The sequence below is a fragment of the Vollenhovia emeryi genome, unplaced genomic scaffold, assembly GCF_000949405.1.
Source record: "Vollenhovia emeryi isolate VEMERY1.0 unplaced genomic scaffold, V.emery_V1.0 DF939141.1, whole genome shotgun sequence".
Taxonomy (NCBI): domain Eukaryota; kingdom Metazoa; phylum Arthropoda; class Insecta; order Hymenoptera; family Formicidae; genus Vollenhovia; species Vollenhovia emeryi.
In genome coordinates this window covers 2,082,199-2,109,056 of record NW_011967225.1, presented here as the reverse complement: position 1 = coordinate 2,109,056, position 26,858 = coordinate 2,082,199, and the positions used below count along the sequence as shown (strand labels likewise).

The 26,858-nt window shown below is 45.6% G+C and overlaps 3 protein-coding genes across 12 annotated transcripts in view; 2 read left to right on the top strand and 1 right to left on the bottom strand.

Annotated features, from left to right (window-relative positions):
- Positions 1-10,863, bottom strand: part of LOC105567060 (S phase cyclin A-associated protein in the endoplasmic reticulum) — a 60,453-nt gene extending 49,590 nt beyond the window's left edge. For both annotated transcript variants that reach the window (XM_012021597.1, XM_012021600.1), the window contains exon 1: positions 10,786-10,863. In XM_012021597.1, the coding sequence (XP_011876987.1) occupies positions 10,786-10,824 (39 nt within the window). In that variant the 5' untranslated portion in view covers positions 10,825-10,863. The remainder of the gene's footprint in view (positions 1-10,785) is intronic.
- LOC105567061 lies at positions 7-4,396 on the top strand. Of its 2 annotated transcripts, none has more exons than XM_012021601.1 (9): positions 7-125; positions 225-336; positions 1,332-1,436; positions 1,537-1,602; positions 1,685-1,800; positions 1,955-2,230; positions 2,580-2,787; positions 2,864-3,084; positions 3,155-4,396. In XM_012021601.1, the coding sequence occupies exons 2-9, from the start codon at positions 289-291 to the stop codon at positions 4,152-4,154; spliced, it is 2,040 nt and encodes a 679-aa protein (XP_011876991.1). In that variant the 5' UTR covers positions 7-125; positions 225-288; the 3' UTR covers positions 4,155-4,396. The 2 variants fall into 2 exon arrangements, with proteins under 2 accessions (XP_011876991.1, XP_011876992.1); XM_012021602.1 differs by lacking the exon at positions 7-125 and adding an exon at positions 540-688 and having other exon boundaries at positions 255-336.
- Positions 5,860-26,853, top strand: LOC105567063 (dynein heavy chain, cytoplasmic). Of its 8 annotated transcripts, none has more exons than XM_012021603.1 (22): positions 5,860-6,265; positions 8,235-9,847; positions 9,942-10,077; positions 10,156-10,529; positions 10,781-10,816; positions 11,414-11,485; positions 11,606-14,956; positions 15,031-15,425; positions 15,502-15,812; positions 15,892-15,980; positions 16,200-16,229; positions 16,387-17,533; positions 17,610-18,105; positions 18,347-18,962; positions 19,055-19,849; positions 19,942-20,143; positions 21,090-21,288; positions 21,972-22,089; positions 22,243-22,614; positions 22,698-25,460; positions 25,550-25,747; positions 25,946-26,853. In XM_012021603.1, exons 1-22 carry the CDS (start codon positions 6,022-6,024, stop codon positions 26,378-26,380), a joined length of 13,992 nt encoding a protein of 4,663 aa, XP_011876993.1. In that variant the 5' UTR covers positions 5,860-6,021; the 3' UTR covers positions 26,381-26,853. The 8 variants fall into 8 exon arrangements, with proteins under 8 accessions (XP_011876993.1, XP_011876994.1, XP_011876997.1 ...); XM_012021604.1 differs by lacking the exon at positions 21,090-21,288 and adding an exon at positions 20,423-20,618; XM_012021607.1 differs by lacking the exon at positions 10,781-10,816.
- Positions 26,854-26,858: the final 5 nt, after the last annotated feature.

The following is a 26,858-nucleotide window of genomic DNA, read 5'->3' as shown; positions in this document are numbered from 1 at the left end:
GTTTCGCGAAGGTCCTGGTAAACGAGCGGGACGAGTCCCGCTTCAAATAGTTCAAGTGTTAAATTATCCCGACGGTGTCCGACGACTCCGATGTAATCGCCTGGAGACATTCCAGAAACGAGAAGGTTGCAAAGAAATCACGCCGCGGAATTCTCGCGATTTGTTTTATCCAATCGAGAGATTATACAGTTAATAACCTGCGCTTCTCTCTCTCTTTCCCGTAGTTTGCGAGATACCTACGGGATATGTGCGATACTCTGGATTCGTAGCGAGTTATAAGTAGCAACGATGGAGGTGCACGGCATCGACGAGGAAGATGAGGATGTTGTGATACAAGTACGACGAATTCAATTTTTCTAACCTCTCAAACTTGCGGGGCGCTTTAAGCCCGACCACGTTTGTTACTCCGAGAAATGAGGTTATATTTGCATTCGTGCGCGCATTTCTCTCGCCGCTTTCGGCGGGATAAAAATATTGGAAGAGAATTTCCTTATCAGCGACGTGATTCCTTCGATCTGAATTAAGCGTACAATTTTTAGAGACACGTTACTCATCGTCAAATAAGCCACGGGGATGACTGTTGGACCGTAGGAGCAATAAGGAGTAGCGAATGTCCACAAACTTGGAATAGCGGATTGAAAATGATGGCCCAGCGAGAAATGGCTCGTCGAAACGACGCCGAATCAACGTCGGTTTGACAGTAGCTGCGTTCGGCATTGCAAATCCGAGGTGTCGGGGTGCTGTTCCTCCCTTTCTATTTCATTCTCCTCTCGCGCTCGCTCGAATACAAAAGAGCACTCCCCATCTCGGATTTGTAACGCCCGAACGCAGCTAGTGATGATGTTGATTCGACATCGTTTTGCCGAATCGTTTCTCACCGGGGAAGAATAATTGTAACCAATAAAGCGAAACGACTTTTAAGGCTGATGGCAGAGAACGATCCGTAAACGCTCAAGTCTGTCTTAGTCGTGGACACAGGGCAAGGCAGAAGAAACTTAAGTCATATACAATAGACTTTCAAGACTTGAGTTTTTGGCTGACGGCAGAGAACAATCCGTAAACGCTTAAGACTGGCTTATTGTTAGTCGTAGACGTAGGGCAAGGCAGAGATAAACGTAAGTCGTATACAATAGCCTTTCACGACTTACGTTTCTCTCTGCCTTGCCCTACGTCTACGACTGAGACAGTCTTGAGCGTTTACGGATTGTTCTCTGCCATCAGCCTTTCTCTGCCCTGCCTCACGTCTACGGCAGACTCGAGCTAACTTCACGGATCATTCCTGCCATCGGCCGAACATTCGGGGAAATTTAACGTCTTTGTCTGTGTTGCAGGGTAGCGCTCTTCACCAGCACCTTTCGGAATTCGGTTACATGGACTTTGAGAGTGTACTTGTGCCCAAGACAGCGGACCTCAAACGGGAGCGTTGTTTGAACATTGTAATGCACTTTGTTAACGGTGATGTTATCTACGAAACACCGTGTAGAAAATATTGATGGAGTTCGCAGAAATTACACGTAGCACCTCTAATTTTTGCAGGATATTCGAAACACCGTGAAGCAGATTTATGCAAATTTATTTTCTCTTTACTCCTGGATGATGCAGGTACTCCTTGCTCTGGGAAGAAAATGTTTAGTCACGGTATCTGCATCGAGTGAATTTATTCCCGATAGTTTACTCGTTGCAGGAGACGAGCGTTTCCTGCGAGCAACTGAGTGCTATTTTGAATGCGGAAGCTTTGCTGAACGACCATTTTTCTACGATTAGCGACCTTCTAGCCAAGTGCAATAACAGTTCTAAGAGGTAATAAGGAACCTTTTAAATTATCGTAGAGTCTAAAAGGCAATTCATAAAACTTGCTTGTGCTGATGTTCACACGATGCGTTTTGCTTGCTATAAAATGTACCGAGATTCAGAAACGAAATTCCTGAATCTTGATAATTTATTTTGCTTGCAGAGTACCGCTGCAAGAACTAATTGTGACTGGAGCTGTATTAGTCTCTTCAATGTACGTTTCGTGGTGCGAACACAAGACGTTGCCGACGTTATTTGCGTCGTCCGCAATTTGTTGCGTCGGTTATACGAAGTACTTGCGTTTTCGTGCAAATAGAAATCTAAAAAATGTTGTATCGTTACAAAACGAACTTTTTCTCACGTGCAAAGATGGCCTTAAGATCTTACGACGTGATTATAAGATAAAATTGGGCTCCGAAACGTGTTTTCAACAATTTTCGTAAGTGCACGAAATCCATACAAAATTAAAGGAATATTATACATATAGAGGAAAGTCCCCTATTATGAGATAGGCTGCTAATACGGGACGGCGAAATTTCCGCTAAATTAATTGGCATCATCTGTTGGTTCCACCATGGAGAGTTTATTGCCCTTGAAGTGAAATTTGTTTAGTGGAAAATTGATTGTTAGATCGTGTAATCGTTGCGAAGAAATATTTGTGATTGAATTTGGACGTTGAAAACCTACCAACTCATATCAGAATCCTATCTCATAATCGAGGACTGTCCTCTATTAATAACATTTAAATGTAGATATTGTTATTCTATTTCTATTTTTGCTTGTACTAGTCATTTCTTAGGTGAAAAGTTGCAATATCTGGAATCACTAAAAGACTCTTTAATAAGATTCATGGAAAATATCTCGCGCGTCTATTACGAGTGCTCGCTGTCAATTGCGAAACTGCTGCCACCAGATGCGCTTAGCGAAGAGTCGTTTACAAAGTTTGAAGCCGACTCGTTCGAGGCATCTGGCGAAATCGATTATCAAGCATTGAAGGTGGGAAAAGGATACAATTACAAGATACATTTTACGATAGTGGACAGTATATTTTTATATCTATTACTTTTTACAGAGACTATATCACATCTATCTTCTGGTGCAATCAGAAATGTTGTATTTACTAGCTGTCGCGTATGATAGCAGTACGTGGATACGTTCTTGCCAGAAGATTCCCGAGACAAAATTAGCTCATATAATTCATATCTTGATTAAAGAACTGGCAGTATACAAGATTAAATTGTCAGAAGTTATTAATGCGTATCGTACTTGCAAGATGGAACCAGTTCGATATAAGTAAATTAAAAAAATATGTATTTGCGTTTACAACAGTTGACACGTAAACTAATAAGAGGCTTCTTTTCAGGACACAGGATAAAGTTAAGTGGCACGATCCAACTGTCCAGTTGGATTTGGCGTCGTACAAACTGCAATTGGCCTACAATCAAGTTTTTTCAACATTTAAGAATATTGAGGACTGCATTAATCAAGATATTGGTATCGATAACGAAACGGCTGACACGCTGATGCAAAAGCTGGGTAGAGCATTCAAGGAGATCGACACTGCTGGGAGTCTGGCAGAATTTGTCGTTCTCTTGATGGCAAGATCGGGATTCGGCGATCTGAGAAGCGGCGATCGACCTGCAGTCGATGATACTGCGATAAATCAGAATTCCGACGTGCCGATAATAATCGACTCGGACCCGCAGATTCTTGATGAGGTATTCGAAGAGTATATCAAAGACGAGTATTTAAAACCGTTGAACGAGGACACAGACGAATGCTCGTTGGAGCAACGAAAGCTGGACAAGCTTCTGGCCAAGAACTTTATGGTCGAATTGAAGGAAGCTTTGGTCGATAAACATAAGTCTATGTCCGAGCGGGAGTCCAGGGCGCTGCAACGTGTGTATAAAAATGTATCGAGGGATCCTACATCGAGAATCGAGGAGAACGAGAAGCACGTCCCGCCCGTTCCACCGCCGATACCTCTTTACTACATATGGTCAACGTCGTCAAGCGACGCTAATTCAAACGGCAGGAAAAGGATTTCTTCTACTTGTAAGATAAAAAATGATGAATCGTCTGTCCGAAGAGAATCCAGCGAATCGGGTGAAGAAAACGATCTTGTGAAGCCTCTGAAACGAAAGAATATTTTGGACACATCACGTGCCGAAGTCTACGACGGGGATGAGGAATCTGTTGCGTCTTTGCCGCAAATTCTCCTCGAAACTCGAGCCACGCGGTTTGTCACGAAGCTACCGCCACCTTTTCTCCGTGAGGAAACGTTCGTAGGAAGCGGCGAGAATTCTGAGGACGAAATCGTAGGTGATGCGAGTGATTGTGAGGAAGATAGAGAGTCCCAATAATAAGTTTGATATTTAATCTTCTACGTCTTTCCACATTTGTTTAAAATACAGAATGAAATATTGGACTTTTTTAATGACTATGTCGAAACTATATATTTCTTTATCTTTAGATGCGCACTTCGTATCGCGTTTGTTTTGAACAGCGTGGAATAGACTCGCTCTGTCTCAAAGTATCGTGTCATCAGATCGCAGAGTGCTTCTGCGATTTCTGAACTGTAACTTTATTAAATAATTCGATTCAACGGATATTCCTTTCTCCCTATTAAGGCCCGGTCTCACCAAACGTCGTTTAACTTCAATCTGAGTTTAATCCATGTTCGTCTCTTTCTAAAGTAACAGTTGGAAAGAGACAAAGAACGAATTAAGTTAATACTTTAAATTGTATGTAAAACATTTACTCCTAGATCTCACTTGAAAAGGACCTAAACCAAGGGTCGAAACGTTGTGTAGGCGTATTCGATAAATGTGGTCAGCTGAGGTCGATTAAAATTTGAAATTGTTTTACGTCAACACTGGCAATCCGACGAAATATACCATTTGAATTAAGTTAAGCTTAAAGTTAAACAATGTTGGTGAAACCGGACCTAATCCGTTAAATCGAGATTCTACCGTACGTATCTTTATACAATCAATTTTTATTTAAAACTACAATTAAATTTTTATCAAAGAATTTAAAGGACTCAGAGCCGTGACAGGGTGGTAGTGTCTAAATATTCTATTCTAAATTTATTGCGAAAAAATATCACCCTGGCCGAGGTGATATTTTTTCGCAATAAATTTAGAATAGAATATTTAGACACTACCACCCTGTCACGGCTCTGAGTCCTTTAAATTCTTTGAAATTTGTGTGTAACACGTACGAGCCATACTATTTTATTCAATTTTTATCATCCGGGTTTTGCCATGCGAGCGATGACTATTTGGAAAATTTACTTTTGTAATATATTCGTGCGTTGGTTGCGGCCAAAATGTCTCGCGACAAACGCCACATACACGGTTTCTTTTGCGAACGATTCAAGAATCGAATCCCAGGGAGGGAAGAGCAGAAAGGAGGGTATTTCAAATTACGAGGGGCGAGGTGGCGAATCTGATTGGCTCGCCGTCTTGAGACCTAGGGTGTGTTCCTCTCTGTACTACTGAGAGGAAATTAGAACACACTCCTACTCGAAACGATGTAAAACCGATTCTATTGGACAGGCTTCCTACGTAGCTCCAATATGGCGCGCTTAGCCGATCCCCCCCTTCCGTCCGCCGCCAACACCGCCCCCCCGTTTCGCACTTCTGCTGTTATTCCTTCCTCCGTGCGCAAGTTTGCCCGAGAGGCCCGTATTAGTACACAGCCGCCCCGTAAATAAGAATTGTACGTTCACGATGCAGTGACACTGTACGTATTGCGAAACGACATATTTTTCAACGGATCCATGCTACATTCAACAAACGTCTACATTGTATTTCCCGTATTCTCAGCCCTCTCTTGTCGACGAAGGCGCCTCTAAAAGTGGCCGATACTCTTCCGATCGGCTGCGAGCCGCTTTTAGAAGCGCTCTTATCGATAAAAGGGGATTCAGAATGCACGCCCGTGTCCGCAGCTCAACAGTCGGGGTCTCGTCGAGCACGCTCTGAGGTGTTACGAGCGCACAGTTCGTGGCCAGATCTCGGTTCTCATGCCCGCGGCGCATACGCGCACGTACGGTCGCGCTGACGCCGCTCTGACAGTTGGCGCGGTGGGGGTCAGTGGGGGTCGGTGGTCGTGGCGCTCTACCCCCCCGGCGATACGCGCTCGTGCTCCGAGAGAAGATCCCGAGGCCCAGTGGGCGAGTGGTGAAACGTGAGCGAGCGAGCGGTGCTGGTACCGAGCCGAGCCGGCATGGGCGATTCCTTGGACGGCTCCGGGGAGCCGCCCCCGGAGCCGCAGAACGTCGCGGTCGTCGAGTTCCCGACGTTCGCCAGCTATCTGCGCAAGGCCGTCACCGTGCTGCTGCCGGACGAGGATGCGGTGCCGCCCGCGTTCAACCTCGCGCTCGAGGAGCGCTACAACCAGGACTGCATCCGCAAGTTCCTCGGCGACTCGCAGGTCAGCTCGCTCTACGTGCAGAGGAGCTCGAGCAAAGGTGAGGTGGAGCGCGCGATCGATCGATCATCTCCTCGTCCAGGCTTCCTCCTCCTCCTCCTACCACTGCTCCGCCTCCTCGTTTCGAACTGAAGGGGACCCAGCGACCGGCGGACGCCTCCATTATCCGGATGCGTTGACTCGATCGGGGACGGTATACGCGTATGCAACGGTACATTTGCGCACGTACGTGCGTGCGAATCAGCGACGGGGGGGAAGCCGCGTCCCGTGTGTAAGGAGTCAATTGCGCGGTGCGCGTTTCACGCCCCGCGCTCTCCCGCCAAATATGACTCACTCGGGCCGATGAGATCGATACGCGCGCGTATCGCGCGATACGTCGATGGGATACGTGGGCGACGTGCGCGCGGCATCGTCGACGGGATCCTCGTGGCGAGGATCCCGTCGACCTCCTCTTCGCGCGTGCCCAGCACCGCGCGGCGGTCACGCGTGAGGTAAAGCTCGCCGCTTTCTCATCATTCGAGAGCGAAAGCGGCTGTTTACTTGCGGGAGCAACGAAAGGCGAAATTGGTAGTAAACAGGTGCTCGGCAAGAGGACCGTTTACCTTAGTTTCATGACAAAACCGCGGTCGCCGCCGCGTTTGCGCTCCGTCACGCGGCCACCGTCGGATCTATGATTCATCTCGACGACGTGCTTGCGTCTCTCATTTACTTATTTGTGTTGTAGCGATTGCGGTAGCTTGGGCTGGTGCGCACCGACCCCAGTGGCACAGTCTCTTTGGCTAAACATTGGCCCCATGTCGGTTTTATTAGAAATGCATTGGCCGATGTTGTCAAACGTAAAGCCAATGTTGGCCATGGAATAAATGTAAATATTGCACAGTAGTAATGATATGATATTAGATTTATATTGAAAGTGCATTGGCCAATATTGAACAATGTAATAGGAATATTGGTCTAAAATTGATACAACTATTGCTGAACAGACATTGGCCAAGTACAAGGCTCGTTATATTTGATTGCGTCTCATTTGACACATTACTTTTGTGCAATTGGTTGGAATTTTTATTTGTATCTGTGTGTAACTCCGATTATCAGTTTGTTCTCTTTAGAACGTGTGCTCGATAAGGAGCTAAACTCCTGGTCGAAACGTCGCGCTGTATACTTTTTATCTTTAATTTATTAAACAAGTGCCAGTCAAGGTCGACTAAGCTGATCCATTGTTAAATACAAGGCGTGCATCTTACAATATTGAACCAATAGTGTGAACACTAGATTTACATTATTTCACAATATTGCGCCAATATGTTGTGCTGCTAGGGCAGTGCGTACCAAGGCTTGCTCAGAGTCTACTCTTATATTTATGGTCATCTTCAAGTACATATTCAGAAACTATTTAGCCAAAAGAATGTTCCATACGTAAAACGTATTTAAGACGATCCTTAAATATAGAAATTGGCCGTGAACAAGCCTCTGGGTCTGTCCGGACAAACTTGCGCAGGTGCGTAAAGCATGTGCATAAAAAAAATTGATCGGTCTATTTCCTTATGCGTGCATTTATGGCCAAATCAGATTCCTTGTGCATACGTTTATGCGCTATGCAAGTTTGTCTGGATAGACCCTTGGTGTGGACTAGCGCAAGCCGCTGAATTCGCTATTAATTAACGGTGCTGCCCAATTTGCCGACACAAGGTGACACATGCATCACTTTGTCCTTTGTTGTTCACGAGATGTTGAAGAAAGACGGGCTGAAAGCTTGTGTCGACTTGTATCGCTAAATGGAAAGCACCATAAATCGCGAAATTATTTATATGTTACATACATAGGATACCTACTTTATCATGTACAGCAGACAATTCAAATAATTTAAACATCTCTACTTTGCATTACGATCAGGATAAATTAAAACCGATACAAAGCTATCTTTCCCTCGCTCGAGTTGCCTGCCGTGATCGCGACCCAGTCGTCGAGAGACTGAACGTCGAATGAAATTGACCGGTCTCTTTTTGCAGAGGAAGACAGCGGCGAGGGAGACGAGGACAAGGAGAATGCCACCTATTACGTATCGAACGAGATACACTTTACCAACCCGAAGATGGCCTCCCTGGTTCTGACGAAGCGCGGAATTGTCGTCGAGGCCGACAAATCCATTCACTCCCAAGTGCGCCTGATCACCTTCTCGGACGGGCCGCCGTACGAGACCCTGCACGCGATAAGCAAGACTATGGCGCCCTACTTCAAGAGCTACGTGAAGGAGACGGGTCGCGCCCACCGGGACGGGGATAAGATGGTGCCGTTGGTGGAGAAGAAGATCGCGGAGCTCGAGATGGGGCTGCTGCATCTGCAGCAGAACATCGACATCCCCGAGATCTCGCTGCCGGTGCATCCGATCGTCGGGCAGGTCATCAAGCAGTGCGAGGAGGAGGGCCGCAAGCCGAAGGTCGCCGATTTCGGCGACAAAGTCGAGGACTCGACGTTCCTGAATCAGCTGCAGAACGGCGTCAACAGGTGGATCAAGGAGATCCAGAAGGTGACGAAGCTGAATCGCGACCCGGACTCGGGCACGGCCCTGCAGGAGATATCGTTCTGGCTGAATCTCGAGAGAGCGTTGCACCGCATTCAGGAGAAGCGGGAGAGCATCGAGATCTCCCTGACGCTCGACATACTCAAGCACGGCAAGCGGTTCCACGCCACCGTCAGCTTCGACACCGACACCGGCCTGAAGCAGGCGCTGGCCACCGTCAACGATTACAATCCGCTGATGAAGGACTTCCCGATCAACGACCTGCTGTCGGCCACTGAGCTGGAGCGCATACGCAGCAGCGTGCAACAGATATTTATGCACCTGAGGAAGATCAGGAGCACCAAGTACCCGATTCAGAGAGTGCTGAGACTAGTGGAGGCCATCTCGAGGGACTTGGGGCAGCAGTTGCTCAAGGTGCTGGGCACGCGACGCCTCATGCACATTCCGTTCGACGATTTCGAGAAGGTCATGGCGCAGTGCTTCGAGGTGTTCACCACCTGGGACGACGAGTACGACAAGCTCACGGGGCTGTTGAGGGACGTCGTGAAGAAAAAGCGCGACGAGCACATGAAGATGGTGTGGAGGGTGTTGCCGGCGCACAAGAAGCTGCAGTCGAGGATGGAGCACATGCGCCGCTTCCGCCGGCAGCACGAGCAGCTGCGGACGGTGATAGTCCGCGTGCTCAGACCCACCGTGCGCCAGAACAGCAATAATTCCACGATGGAGAACGCCGACAACGACAACGTCAAGGTGGAATTCGCGCTGGACGCCGCCGACGCCAACGCCATCAGCGAGGTTAACCTGGCGTACGAGAACGTGAAGGAGGTGGACTGTCTGGACATCACCAAGGAGGGCCAGGAATCCTGGGACGCCGCGGTGCACAGATACGAGGAGCGCATCGAGCGCGTGGAGGCGCGGATCACGGCGCACCTCCGCGATCAATTGGGCACCGCCAAGAACGCGAATGAGATGTTCAGGATATTCTCGCGATTCAACGCGCTCTTCGTACGGCCGCACATTCGAGGCGCCATCAGAGAATATCAGACTCAGCTTATACAGAGAGTCAAGGACGACATCGAGGCGCTGCACGAGAAGTTTAAGGTATCGAATAAATGTAGCTCCTCGACTTCAGCAGGCGGTGTCTGCACTCGAGATATACGGATGCATTTTGGTGACTTGGAAACATTTCTTGCAGGTCCAATACGCGCAGAGTAAATGCTGCCGAATGAGCATGGTGAGGGACTTGCCACCTGTAGCCGGGTCAATAATATGGGTCAAACAAATCGATTACCAATTGACGATGTACTTGAAACGCGTCGAGGATGTCCTGGGTAATCGTCCCACCTTTCGCCGCTCGTAGAAATGACTTTCTCGATTTAACGTAAACACATACGTGCGTTTTTTTTTAGGCAAGGGCTGGGAGACTCATATCGAGGGTCAGAAACTGAAGGCCGACGGGGACAGCTTCCGTACGAAACTATCGACGCAGGAGATTTTCGACGACTGGGCGCGCAAGGTGCAGGCGCGAAATCTCGGTGTGACCGGGCGCATCTTCACGATCGAGAGCGTACGTTCGAGGACGGGGCGCGGCAATGTGCTGAAGCTGAAAGTGAATTTCCTCCCCGAGATTATTACGCTGTCGAAGGAAGTGAGAAACCTGAGAAATCTCGGATTTCGCGTGCCTCTACCTATCGTGAACAAGGCTCACCAGGCCAACCAGCTGTATCCCTTCGCCATCAGTCTCATTGAGAGCATCAGAACTTACGAGAGAACGCTGGAGAAGGTAAGACGATTGATAGTGATTTCTTAGTCGCCAACAAGTTGAACGATGTCTAGCAAATGATCGATTTCGTTTTTTTTTTCTCTCTGGGTGTTTCCGCAGTTTATGGATTACTATAATTGATATAGGGCTCAACTAAAAAAAGCTTTAACAGTCCGAACAAAACGATAGATTAGGGTAATAGTGCCAGGTGTTGAAGGGTAAATTTTAGAATAATGGATATCTCTAATTTCTTGGATCTCCAATATTTTTAGCTTACCAATCGGAGTCCCCATTGTCCCGCACTGAAGGTAGTCATATTTGACGCTTCCAGGAATTATGCATCTTGCCTCCATATGCAAATGCATTATTGTCTGCCTGCTTAGCTACCGTAGATAAATCTGTAATGCAAGACAACACATAATTTATTTTTTACCTTTGACAAATGTTACGTCAATTATTTTCAAATACATGTAGGCTTGTACGGATGTGCGGGGGGTCTAATTATTTATAAATTTCGCAAATGATTCTAAAGGACACCAAGAGAAAATGTAACGTTCTATAGTAAGCTTTCATATAAAAGGCGGAGATACTTAAAAGATATAATTATAAATTTACAATTATAGATTTATTTATACATTTTGATGAATGATGGCTATCCGCATGTCCGGAAAGTTGCTTGGAGGCGATATAATACGTACAATTGTCTCTCATCTGTTTTTGATACGAAGTACCAACTTACCATAAACATACCAATTATCACATGACTGTACATTATCTATATTAAATTTTTAAGTATGCATACTCCTGAGTTCGGTATTGAATGATAAATTTATGTCGTACAATTGTACTAAGATTATTACGCATATTGCAAATTTAAGGGAATAATTTAACAACTCTCTTCTTAGATTGAGGACAAAGCCAGCATTATACCATTGGTCGCGGGTATGCGTAAAGACGTCCTAACGTTGATCTCCGAGGTAAGCTAAAACGTTTTATATAAAATATAAAAAATTTTTAATATATTCGCTGCTCCACATTTGCTTTCTTTATACCGTGTAATTTCTAATATTACAACTGTATTGATTGTCTTTATATAGGGTATCGCGCTAGTTTGGGAGAGCTACAAACTCGATCAATACGTGCAGCGTTTGTCGGATTGTGTCGTGTCGTTCCAAGAAAGAGTAGAAGATCTTTTGGTCGTGGAGGAGCAATTGGACGTCGATGTTCGCTCCCTTGAGACGTGTCCTTATTCCGCAAACACGTTCGCCGACATATTGTCCAAGATACAGAAATCTGTGGACGAGCTGTCTCTGAAGAATTATTCCAACTTACATATCTGGGTAGCGCGACTCGATGAAGAGGTGGAGAAGAATTTGGGCGCTAGATTGGAAGCTGGAATAAAAGCGTGGACCGATGCCCTGACCGGTCACAAAAAGGAAGTGGACCTGAGTATGGACACGGACGCTCCCGCGCAACCGACGCACAAGCCTGGCGGCGATCCGAAAATACAAAATCAGATCTACGAGGTCCGGATCACCAATCAGACTATGTATTTATATCCTAGCATCGAAGACGCGAGATTCCAGATAATGCAACAGCTATTTGCCTGGCAAGCAATAGTTACTTCGCAGGTTCGTCTCCAGAGCTCGAGATATCAAGTCGGGCTGGATAAACCCGAGTCGGGCACATACAGAAATTTGCTTACGAAATTACCTAACGGAAAGCAGCCGTTGGAGGCGGCGTACGACGCGGTTGAATCCAAGATGAAGGATGTTGCAGACTACGTCGACCAGTGGCTGCGCTATCAAGCTCTTTGGGATCTGCAGCCAGGTAATCTTTATGGCAAATTGGGCGAAAATATTAACTTGTGGATGAAGTGTCTCAATGATATAAAGAAAACGAGAACTACGTTCGACACTTCCGATACGAGGCGTGAATTCGGACCTGTAATCATAGATTTTGCTAAAGTGCAGAGTAAAGTATCTCTAAAGTACGATTCGTGGCACAAAGAAACTCTGGGCAAATTTGGGACGCTTCTGGGTAATGAGATGGCGAGCTTTCACTCCCAGGTATCGAAATCTAGGAGTGATCTAGAACAACAGTCCATCGAAGCAGCCAGCACATCCGACGCAGTCGGTTTTATAACGTACGTGCAGTCCCTAAAACGCAAGATGAAAGCGTGGGAGAAACAAGTGGACATTTATCGCGAAGGTCAAAGGATACTTGAACGTCAGAGATTCCAATTCCCATCTTCTTGGCTGCACGTGGATAATATAGAGGGAGAATGGGGCGCGTTCAACGAAATAATTAAGCGCAAGGATACCAGCATTCAAACTCAAGTGGCGTCCTTGCAGATGAAAATTGTCGCCGAAGATAAGGCAGTTGAAACAAGGACCACCGACTTCCTCAGTGACTGGGAAAGAAGCAAGCCGGTGGAAGGCCATTTGCGGCCGGACGATGCTCTGCAACAGCTGCAGTTGTTCGAGAGTAAATTCGCTAGGCTCAAAGAAGAGAGGGATAATGTAGCCAAAGCCAAAGAAGCACTGGAACTGCAGGAGCCAGGCGGGATATCGACTAGCGAGGATAGAATGCAGGTGGTATTCGAAGAGCTGCAAGATCTGAGGGGAGTTTGGTCGGAACTGTCGAGAATATGGGCGCAAATTGACGAAACGCGCGAGAAGCCTTGGCTTTCCGTACAACCGCGAAAGTTGCGCCAACAATTGGATACGATGATGGCGCAGTTGAAGGAACTTCCAGCGAGATTGCGGCAATACTCGTCGTACGAGTACGTGAAGAAGATGTTGCAGAGTTATACGAAAGTGAACATGCTTATTGTAGAACTGAAATCCGACGCGCTCAAAGAAAGGCATTGGAAACAATTGACGAAGCAGCTCAGAGTGAACTGGGTATTGAGCGAGCTTACCCTCGGCCAAGTCTGGGACGTGAATCTGCAGAAAAATGAGAGCATAGTTAAGGATATTATCCTCGTGGCTCAGGGCGAAATGGCACTCGAGGAATTCTTGAAGCAAGTACGCGAGTCGTGGCAAACATATGAACTGGACCTGATAAATTATCAAAACAAATGCAGACTGATACGTGGTTGGGACGATTTGTTCAACAAGGTGAAGGAGCACATCAATTCGGTGGCAGCTATGAAGCTATCGCCGTATTACAAAGTATTTGAGGAAGAAGCTTTGACATGGGAAGAGAAATTAAATAGAATTAACGCCCTATTCGATGTATGGATAGACGTACAGCGACGATGGGTTTATCTCGAGGGCATCTTCTCCGGTAGCGCAGATATTAAGACGTTGCTGCCGGTGGAAACGTCCCGTTTCCAAAGTATTAGTTCCGAGTTTCTGGGACTGATGAAGAAAGTATCCAAATCCCCTATGGTCACGGACGTTCTGAACATTCCTGGCGTTCAAAGGGCGCTCGAACGTCTTGCCGATCTTCTTGGCAAGATACAGAAGGCACTGGGAGAGTACTTGGAAAGAGAACGGACTTCTTTCCCACGATTCTACTTTGTCGGTGACGAGGACTTGTTGGAGATTATTGGTAACAGCAAAAATGTTGCAAGGCTGCAGAAGCACTTCAAGAAGATGTTCGCCGGCGTGGCCGCTATTCTGCTGAACGAGGATAACACGGTTATCACCGGCGTCGCTTCGCGCGAGGGTGAAGAAGTTTTATTCCAGAATCCGGTGTCTACAGCCGACCATCCCAAAATCAACGAGTGGTTGTCGCTTGTGGAGAAAGAAATGCGCGTGACGCTCGCCTCGAGCCTCGCGAGAGCGGTGCAAGATATTAAACAATTTAAGGACGGAAACATAAATGCGCAGGCGTTTATGTCGTGGTGCGATAATTATCAAGCTCAGATAATTGTTCTGGCTGCGCAGATCTTATGGTCAGAAGACGTGGAAGCGGCTCTCCACGAGGCGCAAGTAGATCCGAGCAAGAACCCGCTGGAAAGGGTTCTGATACAGGTGGAAAGCACGTTGAACGTTCTGGCTGACTCTGTTCTTCAAGAGCAGCCGCCTTTAAGGAGAAAGAAGTTGGAACACTTGATCAACGAATTTGTACACAAGCGCACCGTTACCAGGCGACTGATCGCCAACAGAGTTTCGAATCCAAAGGCCTTCGAGTGGCTGTGCGAAATGAGATTCTACTTCGATCCTAGGCAAACGGAAGAGCTGCAGCAGCTTACGATACATATGGCGAACGCCAAGTTCTTCTATGGATTTGAATACTTGGGAGTGCAAGATCGGCTGGTGCAGACACCGTTGACCGATAGATGCTACCTAACAATGACGCAAGCATTAGAGGCTCGACTTGGTGGTTCGCCATTCGGACCGGCTGGCACAGGAAAGACCGAGTCTGTAAAGGCATTAGGCCATCAGCTCGGACGATTCGTATTGGTATTCAATTGCGACGAGACATTCGATTTCCAGGTAAATAAAAGTGAACTCGATAGTATTAACGATAAGGAAAAATACATGGTTTACATTTTCTTTATTTCTTCTAGGCTATGGGTCGTATATTTGTTGGCCTCTGTCAAGTGGGTGCGTGGGGTTGCTTCGACGAGTTTAATCGTTTGGAAGAACGGATGTTATCCGCGGTTTCTCAGCAAGTGCAGACGATTCAGGAAGCGCTCAAGAGTCAGATGGAGGGCAAGAAGGAAGGAACCCTCTGTGTCGAATTGGTTGGAAAGCAAGTTAAGGTCTCCACCGACATGGCTATATTCATCACTATGAATCCCGGATACGCCGGACGCTCCAATCTACCTGACAATCTGAAGAAGCTCTTCAGATCGCTCGCCATGACCACACCTGATCGGCAGCTGATTGCCGAAGTGATGCTCTTCAGTCAAGGTTTCCGAACGGCGGAAAAACTGGCCTGTAAAATTGTGCCATTCTTCAAGTACGTATTCGGATACACGATTAATATCTCGTGTAGCAAAGATCACGTTATTTATTGAACTCCTGTCCGTTCACAGGCTTTGCGATGAACAACTCTCTAATCAATCTCATTACGATTTCGGTTTACGTGCACTTAAATCCGTGCTGATTTCTGCCGGAAACGTGAAACGTGACCGTATTCAACGGATCAAGGAGGGCATGCAGAGTCGTGGCGAAACCAATATCGATGAAGCCTCGATCGCTGAGAATCTGCCTGAGCAGGAGATACTTATTCAATCTGTTTGCGAGACGATGGTTCCCAAATTGGTTGCCGAAGATATCCCGTTATTGTTTAGTTTACTCAGCGACGTATTCCCTAATGTGAATTACACGCGCGCAGAAATGAAGGGTAAATTATTATTGCAATAATATACATTTTTGCAGATAGTTACGGAATTTTCTGTACGAATGTACGCATTTGGTTCCAGGATTAAAAGATCAAATCAGGAAAGTCTGCACCGAGGAATACCTGGTATGTGGCGAAGGAGATGAACAAGGAGGCGCTTGGCAAGAAAAGGTAATATATTTTTCTAATAGGAAAGATTCTAAAAAATAAACAATACTGATTCTCATTATAATTCTAATTACCACCTTCTCGTGCTATCAGCAATATGAAATAAAAAAAACTAACTATTCGCAAAATAATATACAATATAAATATATATCTCTTATTAATATACGATATGTGTATATATTAATAGCATGCTTAATTTTTCTATTGTTTATGCATACTCAGGATTTGGTTGGTGAAACATGGGTAGAGAAGGTGAGATCAATCTAGATAGAATTACGTGTATGACAATTAATATTTATATACATAATATAATAACAAGAAAAATATATTTTCTATATTTTTCTTGTTGGTATCGTGAATGGTGATCTACATTTCTTGCATTCTTCTATTTATTACGTTATTTATTTAGGTACTTCAATTATACCAAATTTGTAACCTAAATCATGGATTGATGATGGTCGGCCCGAGTGGATCTGGCAAAACAACGGCCTGGAAAGTGCTGCTTAAGGCGCTCGAGCGATTCGAAGGTGTGGAAGGTGTCGCCCATGTGATCGACCCCAAAGCGATCAGCAAAGAAACGTTATATGGCGTGTTGGATCCAAATACGCGCGAATGGACGGACGGACTGTTCACGCATATATTGAGGAAGATAATCGATAACGTCAGAGGTGAAATCAACAAGCGGCAATGGATCATATTCGACGGAGATGTCGATCCGGAATGGGTCGAGAATCTGAACTCAGTGTTGGACGACAACAAGCTTCTCACTTTGCCCAATGGCGAACGCCTGAGCTTACCGCCCAACGTGAGAGTTATGTTTGAAGTGCAAGACCTTAAATACGCTACCTTGGCCACCGTGTCGCGATGCGGTATGGTTTGGTTCTCGGAGGACGTGCTGTCGACGGAAATGATATTCGAAAACTATATGCTGCGCCTACGAAATATCCCACTGGAGGATGGCGAAGAGGATAATCTTGGCAAGAAGGCATCGGAGAAGGAAGACACCATATCACCCGCGCTAACGGTGCAGAGAGAAGTCGCCAGCATCATGCAGAGCTACTTCGCGCCTGATGGTTTAGTAGTGAGATGCTTGGAGTACGCCATGAGGCAGGAACACATAATGGACTTCACGCGCTTGCGAGCTCTCAGCTCTTTGTTCTCTATGCTGAATCAAGCGGTTCGCAATGTACTGCAATACAATCACGCTCACATCGACTTTCCTCTGCCGGGCGAACAACTGGAACGCTACATGCCCAAGTGCTTAGTTTATGCTCTCCTGTGGAGCTTTGCGGGAGACGCTAAATTAAAAGTTAGATCCGACTTGGGTGACTTTATTAGATCTATCACAACTATACCCTTACCTTCTCAAAATAATATACCTATCATAGACTTTGAAGTGAATATACATGGCGAATGGTTACCTTGGAGCAACAAAGTTCCTCAGATTGAAGTGGAGACTCATAAAGTAGCTAGCCCAGATATTGTCGTGCCAACTTTAGATACCGTGAGGCACGAGAGTCTACTGTACACTTGGCTGGCTGAGCATAAGCCTCTGGGTACGTGACGTTACTTGTAAACATTACTGCTATATTTTTTACGCATTTAAAAATATAATTTCTCTTGTATGTTTAGTGCTCTGTGGACCACCCGGCTCTGGTAAAACTATGACATTATTCTCTGCTTTGCGAGCACTCCCAGACATGGAAGTCGTCGGACTTAACTTCTCTTCCGCGACGACGCCCGAACTGTTGCTCAAAACGTTCGACCACTATTGCGAATATCGTAAAATGCCTAACGGCGTTGTACTCTCACCGGTGCAATTGGGCAAGTGGCTGGTTCTGTTCTGCGACGAAATCAATTTACCCGATATGGATAACTATGGGACGCAACGTGTGATCTCTTTCTTGAGGCAGCTGGTGGAGCACAAAGGCTTTTATAGGACCAGCGACCAGGCATGGGTCACTCTGGAAAGAATTCAGTTCGTAGGTGCCTGTAATCCACCTACAGATCCCGGTAGGAAACCTCTCAGTCACAGGTTCCTGCGACACGTACCCGTCATTTACGTTGATTACCCTGGAGAAACCTCACTCAAGCAGATTTACGGCACATTCACGCGTGCCATGCTCAGGTAAGAGTTTTGCCTGTTGAAATATGGCGCTCCGATATGAGTTATCATTCGTTCATACTCTTCAATTAACTTCGTATAAAAGCGAGGCATACTAATCACAGGTCGATCGTTTTTATTCATGTATGTATTTATATTTATTTGTCATAACCGTATTGTCTCGAGATACATCCTCTTTCTTTATGATACAAAAACGTCACGTTAGAAGTATGAATATGAGAGAAATCTTTCTGCATAATTGCAGAATGACGCCTAATCTGAGAGGCTACGCGGAACCCTTGACGAACGCAATGGTGGAGTTCTATCTGGCCTCCCAGGAGAGATTTACTCAGGACATGCAACCGCATTACGTGTACTCTCCGCGCGAAATGACGCGCTGGGTGCGCGGAATTTGCGAAGCTATTAGACCGCTTGACAATCTCTCTGTGGAAGGTCTGGTGCGTTTGTGGGCCCACGAGGCTCTTCGTCTGTTCCAAGACAGATTGGTGGACGAATCCGAGAGAGCTTGGACGAACAAGAACATAGACGTCGTGGCTCTGAAACACTTTATGTCGGTTGACAGAGAGAAAGCATTGGCCAGACCAATCTTGTACAGTAACTGGCTGTCGAAGGACTATGTGCCGGTGAACAGAGAGGAGCTGAGAGATTACGTTCGAGCAAGATTGAAAGTATTCTATGAAGAGGAGCTGGATGTGCCGTTGGTGCTCTTCGACGAGGTTCTTGAGCACGTCCTGCGGATTGACAGAATTTTCCGACAGCCTCAGGGACACTTGTTGTTGATTGGTGTCTCTGGTGCTGGTAAGACTACTCTATCAAGATTTGTTGCTTGGATGAATGGCTTGTCCATCTTCCAGATTAAGGTAATTCTACGCTACTTTGTATCGTCTCGATATCAAACGTCAAGTTTAATACTTCAAGTATGTTTTTCTAATCGATCAATGTCTACGATTAGGTACACAATAAATACACCGGCGAAGATTTCGATGAGGATTTACGGCAGGTGTTGAGACGGTCCGGTTGCAAGGATGAAAAGATAGCTTTTATTCTCGACGAATCTAACGTGCTGGATTCCGGTTTCCTCGAGCGCATGAACACGTTGCTCGCCAACGGGGAAGTGCCCGGATTGTTCGAGGGTGACGAGTACACGACACTCATGACGCAATGCAAAGAAGGTGCTCAGCGGGAAGGTCTAATGTTGGACTCCAACGAGGAATTGTATAAATGGTTCACCGGACAAGTTATGAAGAATCTGCACGTTGTTTTCACAATGAATCCGAGTACAGACGGCCTGAAAGATCGCGCGGCGACATCGCCCGCGTTATTCAACAGATGCGTGCTGAACTGGTTCGGCGATTGGTCGGACAATGCGTTGTTCCAGGTCGGCAAAGAGTTCACCAATCGCGTCGATTTGGAAAGACCCATGTGGAGGTGTCCAGACTTCTTCCCGTCCGTGTGCTCGTTGATCCCGCCGCAACCAACTCACAGGGACGCCGTGATAAATGCGTGCGTTTACGTCCACCTGACCCTGCACAAAGCAAACACGCGGCTAGCCAAGAGAGGCGCCAGAACAATGGCAATCACGCCGCGTCATTACTTAGATTTTATTAATCACTTCGTCAAGTTGTATCAAGAGAAGAGAAGCGACTTGGAGGAACAACAGTTACATCTGAATGTCGGTTTGAGTAAAATCGCCGAAACGGTTGAGCAGGTGGAGGAAATGCAGAAGAGCTTAGCTGTTAAGTCTCAGGTGAGATGCAAGCTGAACCCACGAGAATTTTTCTTCTCTTAATGGAGAACGGAGAACCTTTTATACGTCTATACTGTCCTGTTTTCCCATAGGAGCTGCAAGCTAAGAATGAAGCTGCTAACGCGAAATTGAGACAGATGGTCAAGGACCAGCAGGAAGCCGAGAAGAAGAAGGTGCAGAGTCAAGAGATCCAACAACAACTGGCTATTCAAACGGTGGCTATAAATCAGAAGAGGGATAATGTCATGGCGGATCTTGCTCTGGTGGAACCAGCCGTTATTGATGCTCAAAATGGTACGTACATCTTTGTGGTATTTTTTATTGTCTCAATATACAAACTTGTCGATGAGCATTTTTAAGATTATTTGAATAATCTTAAAAATATATGAAGTCTTTCGAAGTTTTATTTTAAAGAACAATTTTCCGCACTTAATAATATTACACATGATTGTGAGAGAATATTCAAGAAATACGGAAGCACTACCATATTATGTATTTCTTGTTATTCACTAAACGTTTCAAAATTGCGGTATAATCAAACTTTGCGCTGAGAAACGTTTGCATTGAGTGTAGCCGTGAAGGCAATTAAGCGGCAGCATCTCGTCGAGATTCGATCCATGGCGAATCCGCCGGCTGTCGTAAAACTGGCGCTCGAATCTATATGTATGTTGCTCGAAGAAAACGCCACAGATTGGAAGCAGATTCGTGCCGTTATAATGAAGGACAGCTTTATTCCCACCATCGTTAATTTCAACACAGAGAATATCACGTAAGCGGAGCGACTACCGGGTCTGTCTGGAATGTTGAACGTTCGCATACGTGGGGTTCTAACAATGAAACACGAGCTGCAATTTATAACAACTCGATACGTGTCTCTCCTTTTCACACGCGTCGATTTTATCGCGCTTGTTTAGCGTCGCTGCGTCATTACAACTGCAATGAGAGCGTACTGCAAAGATATTTCAAACAGAGATATTGCAAGCGACGAAAATATTTCGTTAGATCGTTTATATCTCTTTGCAAATGTAAAGATGAAACGTAACATGTACATAATGTATGTTAATTATGTTGCCTCTCCTAAGCCTAACGGTATAGGTCAGCTACACAGGAAGGCCAGCATCCTCTTTCGTGTAACTTTACTGTAACTTTACTATAACTTTACTGTAACTTTGCTGTAACTTAATGCCTGCGCATCTTCTTCCTTGTACTATTTAATGGCCCTCTTTGATTGTTCGTACAGCGGTGAAATCGATAAAGAAACAGCATTTAGTCGAGGTTCGCTCCATGGCGAATCCACCGGCGATTGTGAAGGTTGCACTGGAGTCTATCTGCTTGTTGCTCGGCGAAAACGCCAGCGACTGGAAATCTATCCGTGCGGTCATCATGAGGGACAATTTTATCAATACCATTGTCTCTAATTTCAGTACCGAGGATATTACGTAAGCATGCTATCATTATTTGTTTACTTGCGATATCGAGGAGAGAATTAGTTGTCACAAACTATAATATCGCGTACAATATTGTTGTAATGCGATTATATTTGATCCACGATGAAAATGTCGGCTTATAAATTCACGACGATCTTCAAACGCGTTTCTCATTTTTTTGCGCTGTTGAATTCTAGATATATCGGAAATGTGAGATTTTCTTTAAATACTATGATGAGTGAACTGATGTCCTTTTTACACTGTTATTTAATCAATATATTGTAACAAGCTGTGATAATCAGATTTCTTACAAATGCACTTTATTGCCACATTGGCAAGTAATTCTGAAACCGCTTTGAACCATGCAACGTGTGTTAACAAATTTTAACGGCAAGATAATTATACAATTGCTGTTATTCTTTTATTGCGTGTTAATAACGTTCAATTAACTTGTCACTAACATTACTGTGCCTAAATCTTGTTTGTTGAAAATTATTATTTACATTAATAGATTATAACAACATATGTAAAACACTGCTCTTATTAAAATTGATTTCTAGTTTTCTGCTGAATTAAAAGTTTCTAAAAGTAAACAAAAATATTTTACAAAATATTTTTATATGGCAAAACTGTTGCATTAAAATAGAATGAGCTACTTTATTGTAAGGATAACGAGAAGATTGTCTTTTATTTAGCGATGAGGTGAGGGAAAAGATGAAGAGCCGCTACCTGAGCAATCCCGATTATAATTTCGAGAAAGTGAATCGCGCTAGCTTGGCTTGTGGTCCTATGGTGAAATGGGCCATAGCACAGGTAATTTTCATCGTTTGTAACCTGAAAAAGATAAGAATATTCTTCGAGTCGCTAGCAGTAATTAACAACTTCAGTATTTTCTTGACCATGTCTGGCATTTTTAATAATACAGAAAATTTAAAAAGTTAAGCTTAAAGGTAAATACATTTCCAGATCGAGTATGCTGATATGTTGAAACGAGTTGAACCTCTGCGTGACGAGCTTTATTCTTTGGAGAAGCGAGCGGAAACTAACAAACTGAAGGGCGAGGAAGTGAAAAATCTGATCGCTCAACTGGAGCTGAGCATAGCGTCGTACAAGGAGGAGTACGCACAACTCATCTCGCAGGCGCAAGCCATCAAAGCCGACCTGGAAAGCGTGCAGGCCAAGGTGGACAGATCAATTGCTTTATTAAAATCCTTGGTCATCGAAAGGGAACGATGGGAAGCAACGAGCGAAACGTTCAAGAGTCAAATGTCCACGATAATCGGGGACGTTCTATTATCTTCCGCTTTCTTGGCTTATGCTGGCTATTTCGATCAACACGTGAGTTCCAGCTCTTCCTACATTTCTTTTGTATTAGGAGTGATAAGTTATGGTAACTTACAACGGAATGTATTTCATTTTAGTATCGCCAAAATCTCTTTACCACGTGGTGCCAACACCTGCATCACGCAAACTTGCAATTCAGACCTGATATCGCGAGAACAGAATACCTTTCCAATCCGGATGAACGTTTGAGATGGCAGGCGAACGCGTTGCCGACCGACGATCTCTGCACCGAGAACGCAATTATGCTGAAGCGTTTCAACAGATATCCGCTGATCATCGATCCATCCGGGCAGGCGACGGAATTCATTATGAACGAGTTCAAGGATCGGAAGATTACGAAGACCAGTTTCTTGGACGATTCGTTCAGGAAAAATCTCGAGAGTGCTCTACGATTCGGTAATCCCCTTCTGGTCCAGGATGTGGAGAATTACGACCCTATATTGAATCCTGTGTTGAACCGAGAATTGAGGCGAACAGGCGGACGCGTGCTGATCACGCTTGGCGACCAGGACATAGATCTCTCGCCTTCCTTCGTTATCTTTTTGTCGACGAGAGACCCGACGGTGGAATTCCCGCCGGACATCTGTTCACGCGTGACGTTTGTTAACTTCACCGTTACTAGAAGCTCTTTGCAGAGCCAATGTTTGAATCAGGTGTTGAAGGCCGAACGTCCGGACATCGATGAGAAGAGATCCGACCTGCTCAAGCTGCAGGGAGAGTTCCATCTGAGGCTGCGACAGCTCGAAAAGTCGCTGCTACAAGCGTTGAACGATGCCAAGGGCAAGATTCTCGATGACGATTCCGTGATCACCACTCTCGAGACTCTGAAACAGGAGGCTGCTGATATCAGCAAAAAGGTAGAGGAGACGGACAAGGTTATAGCGGAAATCGAGACGGTCTCGCAGCAGTACATGCCTCTGTCTCAGGCGTGTTCAAACATGTACTTCACAATGGACAGCCTCAATCAGGTGCACTTCTTGTATCAGTATTCGCTGAAGATGTTCCTGGACATCTTCACGTCCGTGTTGTCGCAAAATCCGAAATTGTCCGGCATGTCGGATTACGGTCAGCGGCTTACGCAAATCACGCGCGATCTGTTTGCCGTCTGTTACGAACGAGTTGCTCGAGGAATGCTGCATACGGACAGACTGACTTTCGCTCTGTTGCTCTGTCGTATCCACCTGAAGGGCGTACCCTCGGAGTCGACTTACGACAGCGAGTTCACGTTCTTCTTGCGCGGTAAAGAAGGCGTGCTTAACATCCGGGCGCCTCCGGTGCCTAATCTAAGCTCGGAGCAACAGGAGGCGATGATGCGCCTGAGCATAAGACTGCCCGCCTTCAAAAAGCTCGCGGAAAAGATACAGGAGAGCTCGGAATTCGGCGCGTGGCTGCAGTCGCCCACACCCGAGACGTGCGTGCCGAAGCTCTGGGACGAGGAGAAGCCGTTGTCGCCCACGGGAACGACGATGCATCAGTTGCTGATAATACAAGCCTTCCGACCGGATCGCGTGATCGCAGCCGCGTCCCTGGTAGTGGCTTCAGCTTTCAACGAGTCCTTCATGCCAGCCGCGGAGGCCGAGCTCGATTTCGCATCCGTCGTAGAGGACCAATTGAAGGCCACTGTACCAGCGTTATTGTGTTCGGTGCCGGGCTTCGACGCTTCAGGCAGAGTGGACGATCTAGCTGCGGAATTGGGCAAGCAAATAGCCAGCATTGCTATCGGGTCGGCGGAAGGATTCAATCAGGCCGATCGGGCTATAAACATGGCTGTGAAGGCCGGCAGATGGGTGCTGTTGAAGAACGTACACCTTGCTCCGCAATGGTTGGTGCAGTTGGAAAAGAAGCTGCACAGCCTTCAGCCGCACACTAGCTTCCGACTGTTTCTAACGATGGAGATCAATCCTAAAGTGCCGGTGAATCTCTTGAGAGCTGGTAGAATCTTCGTGTTCGAGCCGCCGCCTGGCATACGTGCGAACTTGTTGCGTACGTTCAGCACCGTACCCGCCTCGAGGATGATGCGAGCGCCCAACGAGAGGGCCCGTCTCTACTTCCTGCTGGCGTGGTTCCACGCAATCGTGCAGGAACGTCTGCGTTACGCGCCGTTGGGCTGGGCCAAGCACTACGAATTCAACGAGAGTGACCTGAGGGTCGCCTGCGACACCTTGGACACGTGGATCGAGGCCACGGCTATGGGTAGGACGAATTTACCACCGGAAAAGGTACCCTGGGACGCTCTGGTGACTCTTCTCTCTCAGTGCATCTACGGCGGCAAGATTGACAACGATTTCGATCAACGTCTCCTAGCTTCTTTCCTGCGCAAGCTCTTCACCCCGCGCTCATTCGAAGCTGACTTTGCCCTTGTCGCCAATATCGACGGCGCACAGAGCAATCAAAGGCACATCACCATGCCGGATGGCACTAGGCGCGACCACTTTTTGAAGTGGATCGAGTCTCTCTCGGATAGACAGACACCTTCCTGGCTCGGCCTGCCGAACAATGCGGAGAAAGTGCTTTTAACCACGAGAGGAACCGACTTGGTGTCCAAACTTCTTAAGATGCAACAATTGGAGGATGAGGATGAACTGGCGTACTCGAACGAGGAGTCTCTAGATGCACCGAGGGAAGCTGAGGCGGACGGTCGACCATCTTGGATGAGGACTCTGCACAATTCAGCCTCCACATGGTTGCAGTTACTTCCAAAGAATTTACCAACCTTGAAGAGGACAGTCGAGAATATCAAAGATCCGTTGTACAGATACTTTGAGAGGGAAGTCAACAGTGGCTCAAAATTACTTCAGGACGTTATTCACGATCTGGAGGATGTTGTATTAATTTGTCAAGTAAGCGTTTTACTTCTGGTTTATTGCTCGCGGATATAAAACGGGACTTGTGTTATTTAGAATATTTCCATTTTGCATATTTTCAACAGGGCGAGAAAAAACAGACCAATTATCACAGAACGATGCTGTCCGAGTTAGTAAAGGGTATTCTGCCCGGTGGTTGGAGGAGATATACCGTGCCAAGAGGTTGTACAGTTATACAATGGATCACCGATTTCAGTCACAGAGTCTCGCAACTACAGGAAGTCTCGCGTTTAGTCTCTCAAGGCGGAGCAAAGGAGATAAAGGTTTATTTCAGTTTTCATTGCACTTGCTCAACTGTTTCAGATATTTTATCAGTGAATAATAATTTAATATAGTATTTAAGTATACTCGATGCTGATACTCTTGATTTCATTATATTATTTTTTTTTAATATATCTGCTTTTTATGGAACTCGATTAGACTCAACATAAAATTGTAAATCAACTACGATTGCATTTCAGAGTTTCCCAGTTTGGCTAGGAGGTTTGCTGAATCCTGAGGCTTACATCACTGCGACCAGGCAATGCATCGCTCAGGCTAATAGTTGGTCACTCGAGGAACTGCAGTTGAATGTAACTATCGGCGACGGCGATAACATTGCGACTGACGATTGCTCCTTCGCCGTTACCGGTTTGAAGCTTCAAGGTGCGCAATGTAAAGATAATCAATTATATTTAACTTCGACTATCATGACTGACTTACCAGTCACCATGCTAAGATGGGCGCGATCGTCTACGGAGGATATTAGAAAGGGCAAATTGTCCCTACCCGTCTATTTAAACAGCACTCGTACCGAATTGCTATTTACTGTCGATTTGAATATCGCTCCTAGTCAAGAACCGCACAGTTTTTACGAGAGGGGGGTCGCTGTATTAACATCCACCGCTTTGAATTAATAAGTGCTTAATAATTAAAACTGTCTAGAGCAAATTGTACCGCTTATGAAACAAAGAGTACTATTACAATAAAACAGAAACAATTTATGGTACATTACTGCGTGTTACATCATTTGTAAAGAAGAGGGCATAGTAACAGGTAACTTGCTATAAATATAAAATATAAAAACATTAAAGAAATATATATTTTACACTAAATTGCTTTCGTATTCTCCAAAGGATTTTGTGCTAGTTGTACAATTAGAAACGTATACTTTCGGGGCATAGAACATAAATGTACATCATTCATTTATAAGAATCAGCAGAAGGTTGTAATATATGTAGTTTATTTAATATTGTACACGTTTTTAGATTTAAAATATGATTTTCTATGACAAAAAGATTACGTTATGTTTGCCCAGATGTAAGTATCAAGATATAGTGTTTATAACATCTTAAAGGCATCTAATAAAGTCGTATTATAATAATCTTAATTATT